Here is a 7,629-nt window from a genome sequence, read left to right as displayed (position 1 = left end):
GCCAGAGGGTTTGAACTTGAGACTTTTTTCGAATTTAACAACCATGAGCTCTTGCAGACTCGACCACGCCTCAAACACAATTATGGATACATGTTAACTGGTTATACGCCATTGAAGCCATTGACTCCGATTTCAGCCTGCTTTTCTTTTGGATTTACTTCCATAGTTTTATCCAACCAAGAACAAACTAATAGGCATCAGCTGTTTGATTTTGGAGCTGTCTCTCCTAGAAGAGTGGCTGTCCTCAGCTAACGAGCCTCATCTGCTCGAGGGTTCGAACTCATGACATTTCGCTTCAGCGACCATGAACTTTACCGACTCGCCCACGCCGACTGTTTTATGATACATAATTAACTAAAGTACATTAATTGAGTTCTCGACATAAGAATGTGGTATGTGCAAGATGAGTTTCATAAAACAGTTTTAAAAAGTTAAGTGCTTTTAGCGAGGATTTCACATTACAGTATAATCATACTTCTTTAACAGTTTGTTGAGTTATTATATAAACGTAAGCAGCTGTGTTAAACTGTAGGTCTCTCATAGACGTGGTAATCTGTTTAAAAAAATGATATTAGATCCTGTTTGATAATAATAATTAAAAATAATACATATTCAACGAAATAATCTAAAACAAATTGTGAGACTTAGTTTTACATGAATTGTTTAGATAATTAACCTTAAATGTAATGTAAACTAAGGATATAACAAAAACATAGTTTGTAATACCGAATTCTGGTTGATTATAAACTCTGGACATTCCTGCATCATTAATGTGAAGATCATCTGTTATATTGAAGGCATATTGTCAAATATAAAAGATTTCTGAGACTTATATATATATATATATATATATATATATATATATATATATATATATATATATATATATATATATATACATATATATATATATATATATATATATATATATATATATATTTATATATTTATATATTAAGTATTATAATTTAAATAATTTGAAAACAGAGCAATATTTGTTTCTGCATTAAGCCTTAGGTAATGGTTAAGCACAATTGTACATAACTATATCTTATTATATTATTCAATTATAATCTTAAATTGAATGAAAATAAACTTTACTTTTTTGCCTGTTGATCTTTGTTGCATTTGATGTTGGCTCCGTACTCTTATATTTAATGTACCACCTTAAGAGTTGAGGTTTAAAATTAAATACAGCAATGTCTTAAGTAATTAATGAAATCAAAACCTCAAAACCTCCAGTACGATAATAGATCTAGCGAATCTTCATTATCTTAATCTGTATTAAGTTTTCTTTACTTGTGTATACATTACATTAGCAAATTATAATTTAACTTAAAAAGCTAGAAATTGTGTAAAAACATATGAACCTTGTTATAATGATCCCAACAACTACTCCAACAATCAATGCGAGAAAACTTTTGTTATCAACGTGATGACTGCAGAATCGACCGGTTTACTACCTGTAAGATGTTTACATTGATAATAAACGTAAAAGTAAAGTCAGCCATATCATATAATCCGCCCTTCTCAATCACATAATCACCCCATGTTTTTGAGGTAATAAATTATATTGGTCTTGTCCTTATGAATGGGTCTGGCATGACGAATTGAGCGAAAAATACTCTCTGTAACGTCATAGAATTTTGTTCTCAAACCATAACAGACGCTTTTCATTCATTGTCATCGTTGCGAATAATTGGTTTGAGTGTTAATAACTGAATTTTTGTTTTACTTTTGACTAAATAGATAGGCCTATTCACCGACTGCCATGTAAAGAAATACCTTTCTATTATTGAAGCAGAAAACTGCTGTTTATCCTATTATCTCAATGGTATATATATATATATATATATATATATATATATATATATATATATATATATATATATATATATATATATATATATATATATACATTTCAACAATACAATTTTACCTTCAGCACACGTGAAGCCCGTGTAACCGTCTATACACCCATACATACAGTGACCTGTCTGGCTATTACATGACTTGTTTAGACAGTTTATGTTGCATGTACTAGCACATTCATAATCCCACATGGTAGGTGGACAGGCTGAAATAAATGACCATAAAAGCTTTTACACAGTATACACTGGTAAAAATATGTTATTCTAAGATTCCTCAACATTGTCCATTACCGTGCCGTATTCGTTCGTTCTGATTTAACGTTAAATGAAGGTTCGGTGGCCGAGGGTTATGTGTTATGTGTATAGATATTATGAAGCTAGAGCTGCTGTATGGCTAACTGGGAATATGGGGTCAGATCTCGGCTACCCATCACATACCTCCGTGTAGCTTATGTGTATGTAGTAGATATGTATGTAGTATATATTGAGGCTTTATTAAGTTTACTTGGACGTGTTTGTTAAAGTAAAACATATACTGCGATACAATCAGTAACTAACCTTCATTGCAGCCAACACCGTGAAACCCTAAAGCACACCCTGCAGGACACGCCCCTGTCGACACGACACACGCCTCACCTGCTGTTCTACAGTTGCACGTGCTATTGCACTCAAGGCCAAATCTTCCAATCTCACACTGGACATCTGCTCCAAGATTTTTTAAATTGTGAGTGTATCTGACTTGTACAGTTATGTATTAATCTTAGATCTCTGTCTGTCTGTCTGTCTGTCTGTCTGTCTGTCTGTCTGTCTGTCTGTCTGTCTGTCTGTCTGTCTGTCTGTCTGTCTGTCTGTCTGTCTGTCTGTCTGTCTGTCTGTCTGTCTGTCTGTCTGTCTGTCTGTCTGTCTGTCTGTCTGTCTGTCTGTCTGTCTGTCTGTCTTTCTGTCTGTCTGTCTGTCTGTCTGTCTGTCTGTCTGTCTGTCTGTCTGTCTGTCTGTCTGTCTGTCTGTCTGTCTGTCTGTCTGTCTGTCTGTCTGTCTGTCTGTCTGTCTGTCTGTCTGTCTGTCTGTCTGTCTGTCTGTCTGTCTGTCTGTCTGTCTGTCTGTCTGTCTGTCTGTCTGTCTGTCTGTCTGTCTGTCTGTCTGTCTGTCTGTCTGTCTGTCTGTCTGTCTGTCTGTCTGTCTGTCTGTCTGTCTGTCTGTCTGTCTGTCTGTCTGTCTGTCTGTCTGTCTGTCTGTCTGTCTGTCTGTCTGTCTGTCTGTCTGTCTGTCTGTCTGTCTGTCTGTCTGTCTGTCTGTCTGTCTGTCTGTCTGTCTGTCTGTCTGTCTGTCTGTCTGTCTGTCTGTCTGTCTGTCTGTCTGTCTGTCTGTCTGTCTGTCTGTCTGTCTGTCTGTCTGTCTGTCTGTCTGTCTGTCTGTCTGTCTGTCTGTCTGTCTGCCTGTCTGTCTGTCTGTCTGTTTGTCCGTCTGTAGTCAGATATAGTCCTAAATAATACAGTTATATTAAGTCAGTGTGAACAAAATATAACGTACCACCATAAATTTCTACTTCACAAAGCGTCAGCATAATTTCATAGTTATAATTTTTGTAAGTGGCGGCAATAGAAATATATTTCGTTTCGTGTGATGGCTGTGTAATAGTATACACATCGATGTCTTTACTATTGACGTCTCTGTAGTTAAAAACTAATCTCATGTTGTTGTCATAAGACTTAAGAAAAAAGTTTTTTAACCGTTCTTGATTCTCTGTGGATTAAATTAATAATATCTTTTTTTAATACAACTAGACGCAGTCCTACAGTAAATAACGGGATAGTTTACCCAACAGCTTTAATCAGTCACGAGTTTAACCCCCCGCCCCCCCCCCTTCCCCAATGGTGTCTTCAGTTGCTGACCGCCTTTTATGACACAAATGGCTATCATATATCTGGATCTATCCCTTTTTGCAACCAAGAAGAAACTACAACACAGCAGTTGTCAGAAATCGGAGTTGTCTCTTCCAGTTGGGCTGGGGTTCCCATCTATGGAGCCTCATCTGCCCGGAGTTTGACCTCGGATAATAAGTTTTATGAGTTTGATACGTGGCGAGAGGAGGGGTGGGGTAGGGAGAGATTAGAGCAAACGCTGTCGTCCCGACTTGCAAGAGCAATAAAGCAAATGTATCTTATGACGTCACTCCACTCCTTAGATTAGCTTTATGCTTGTCTTCGTTGTGATCTCCACAGCCACAGGCTATCAAGCTAACTCGGTGTTTGTGATGTTTTTTAGTGTCAGTCTAGTCAAGTAGGTTCATTTGTTACATGCGCTCGGTTTTAAAGTTTCATTTCGATATTTTAATGAGACATCACAAGTGATATTCTCAAACAACTCTCCAGTAGGACTTTTGTATTTTTATCTCGAAGAAATACATGCCTTGTTTGATGTCGTCTTATGTTCTACTCACACCTCACTGACCCCACAACCCAGCCATACCCTGTATTGTAATTATAATTAGAAACATTTAAAACATTACTGTTTCTGTTGTAAATGACGTATCGATTGACGCTGTGGGTTCTAGACAAAGTCACGTTCCAATGAGGTGTCTTGTCTGTATTGTGATCAGTGTGAGTACAGCTTTTATCTGAAAACTTTGGGCTGGTGTTACCATCCACAGCGTTGCTTGCTTGAGTATCTTCGGACGTGAATGTGTAGTCGTAACCCGTGTGTTCAAATGTGGACGACTGTTTAGCCATCTGTTTTAGTGCAACATTTCGACCTGTGATTTCAAAATTAAACATTTTATTGAGATTATTGAAATCATTTTAAAAGAATATTAATTAAAAATTATTGGCTACATTGCACGTCCAGCAATTTTAAGTTTACACTGCAATTATCTTGAATGTTTTCACAAGTACATAAAAAGTACATACTGTATATTCCCATATAGTTCTCTTATAGCCATATTTACCTCTACTTATGTGGACCGAGCAGACTAAAGTGTTGAAAAAACCGTAAATTGTAACAGAGTTGACAGGGTAGTTGACACCACAATGTAAATCGTGTATCTGACTCGTGTTACTCATCCTGTTCACAAATCTCGTGCATCTAGCTGTTGGTGAGTCGTTCATGGCCAGTGACACATTCATCCTGGGATCTGTTGGGGAATAAAGGGGGGGGGGGGGCGAAGGATTAAAATAAACAATTTTGATCAATGCATATCATTGTTCCAAACGTATGACTAGGGTCATTTTTTAATGCAGATACGAGCAATACTAAAGCCTAATGAATATTAACTTATACTTCAAGAGGATGGTACTGTGATCAAGTAAACCTATTTAATATAGACCTTCCTGTGTGAACCGGACAAATGACCCACATAGACAAACCGACATGACACATTGACATGGTAAACTAAGATTCTAACATTTAAATAATGTGGCTATTTAATAGCTTCAGAAAACGAAGGTCGGCGTGGTCGAGTCGGTAAAGCACATGGCTGTTAAACCGATAAGTCTCGAGTTCGAACCCTCGGGCAGATGAGGCTCGTTAGCTGGGTACAGCCCTTCTTCTAGGAGAGATAACTCCAAAATCAAACAAATGCTGCCTTGTAGTTTGTTCTTGGTTGGATAAAGGCTATGGAAGCAAATCCAAAAAGAAAAGCAGGTTGTAATCGGAGTGAATGGCCTCACGCGCATAACCAGTTGACACTAAAATAATAATCATTAAAAAAGTTTTAAAAAACCCACGTTTTCTGATTGAACTAAAAAGTAGAAAATAAATGCTATAGGCCCTACATCACAATAATGCAAGCGATCACTCTACTATAAGCGATGAAAAACGTGGGGCGCCTAAAAGTTATATTACTATTGATTAGATAATACTATTGACTTTTATTAGGGAGCTTGTAGAGAGTCAACAGTATTAGAAACTGTAAGAAAATCACGGCGCCCCACGTTTTTGATCGCTTATAGTAGAGTAAAATAAAATGTTTCCATTGATCAATTTAGTAATAATAACAATTGAATATTCAATGGTCATCCAAAAGAAAGCTTCCCTGAAAATTTCAGCGCGCTAGCTAACTGGGAAGTGCCAGAAATTTCGATCGCAAGATTTGATTGGAAAGACAAACACACAAACAGAGAAAGCAAGTTAAAGAAAACGTGGGAATTAAGAACGAAGCAAAAGAAGAATAAATGACTTGCTAGGCAGTAATGATATGAACAAAGAGAATTAAGTTACAAAATGTTATTGGTTGGCATGGGGTTGGCTTCAGAGACGGGAGAGTCCTACCAACGTTCAATAGTCAAAGCTAGAAAGAGAAACTGGTTGACATATATGGCTTAGGTTAGAATATGACATGGACTATTTTGTAATCAAGCCTTTTATTTAAAAACTCTAACATAATAACCTTATGGAAAATTGTCGTAAGCAGGTTATAGTTCTCAAGGGCTACTAACATACCTGAATTAGATGTGATGATTCTGATCCAGGTAATGAGGTAAGAGTGGGTCCAGGTAAAGGTCATGTTACTGACCACTGGCTGACAGGTTAGGTCATCTCCATCTGTTACAGTCTGGATGTCCGTGGTTTTAGCTGTATTTAAGTCACGTGACCTGGCCAAGTCGTCTGAAAGAAAAAATAATCGTCGTATGTGTCTTACATAAAGTAATCGCATTGTAAGTGGTTAAAGGCAATAGTTCACTTAGATACGTACAGTACTGACAAGACGGGCCGAACCATCCTTCATCACATTTGCCTCCATTAGAACACTCTCCTTGGTACGAACACAGGTTGGATTGTTTACAGTGACATTTGAATTGACAATTTGATCCAAACCAGCCTTGATCACATCCTGTCAAATACAGCATTATGCTATTAAAAACACATATATAATGACAGCATACATACAGTGAAATATAGCATCATGCCATTAAAAACACGTCATGCTATTTAACTAACCCTTGTTTAGTCAAAGTGTATACTACAAACTTAGTTTACAATAAGATAACATACCTAAAGCCATAAGCAAAAAGTAGCTCCACAGAAATAATCGGGCCGTTTTAGATTTAGCACACATAACGTAGGTGTATGTTATACAGGTAGGCCTATAAAAAACAAGATCATCAACTATACTTTGTTTTTCCCAATCTTAAGAAACTACCGTTAGCATAGAATATGGAAAAACATTTTTAACGCAAATTTAATTCCCATAAATTGAACATCAAATGTAACTTAGAATTTACAAACAAACTGCTATATCATTTGTTTCATAATTCGATTAAATTGTATCACCAAATGCTTACATTTTTAACATAAAAGAAAACACATAAAATAACTAAATATAAATGTAATCTTTAAAATGATGGCACATTTGATATAATGTGGAACAAGTAGGCCAATTTATTTGTAATACATGTCACAGTTAAATACATCGACATGTCAATTTTAAACTAGGAAGATGATTAAGCCGCTTAACTGAAAATACAAAGCATGTTTTTCTGAAGAGTTGGAGGGAAACGCATTTTTATGCACTTAAAACATCACGAATTCGTAACACATACACAAGCAATCACACACATACAAATACACCCCCACACACACACGCATACACACGCATACACACACACTCACACACGCATACACACACATCATACACAAGCGGCAACTGACAAATTTGTCAATAAACAACATTTGTAAAAACATACCATATTTATGTAAATTTTAAAATGTTTTAACTGTATGTATAAATTACATGGCTGCTAAACCGAAAGTATCGAGTTCG

The 7,629-nt window shown here is 36.3% G+C and overlaps 1 protein-coding gene across 1 annotated transcript; it reads right to left on the bottom strand.

The window, feature by feature from the left end:
* Positions 1 to 469: 469 nt before the first annotated feature.
* Positions 470 to 6,870, bottom strand: LOC131950691 (platelet endothelial aggregation receptor 1-like). The gene is made up of 9 exons (XM_059312917.1): positions 6,861 to 6,870; positions 6,562 to 6,699; positions 6,309 to 6,473; positions 4,480 to 4,623; positions 2,430 to 2,573; positions 1,940 to 2,077; positions 1,102 to 1,166; positions 727 to 783; positions 470 to 553 (listed from the first exon to the last, which is right to left on the bottom strand). Exons 1-9 carry the CDS (start codon positions 6,868 to 6,870, stop codon positions 470 to 472), a joined length of 945 nt encoding a protein of 314 aa, XP_059168900.1.
* Positions 6,871 to 7,629: the final 759 nt, after the last annotated feature.

Source organism: Physella acuta, unplaced genomic scaffold (genome assembly GCF_028476545.2).
Source record: "Physella acuta isolate Inbredline_101_S28 unplaced genomic scaffold, ASM2847654v3 ptg000777l, whole genome shotgun sequence".
NCBI classification, from domain to species: domain Eukaryota; kingdom Metazoa; phylum Mollusca; class Gastropoda; family Physidae; genus Physella; species Physella acuta.
The sequence above is the reverse complement of the archived record's forward strand: the minus strand, read 5'-3'. Positions and strand labels throughout refer to the sequence as shown.

Excerpts from the sequence above, each read along its gene's own strand:
- LOC131950691 (XM_059312917.1), bottom strand. Across the intron at positions 4,624-6,308 it reads AATCATCACATCTAATTCAG|GTCGAAATGTTGCACTAAAA; the intron begins GTATGTTAGTAG and ends TTGAAATCACAG. Across the intron at positions 1,167-1,939 it reads GGGCTTCACGTGTGCTGAAG|GTGGTACATTAAATATAAGA; the intron begins GTAAAATTGTAT and ends TCAACTCTTAAG.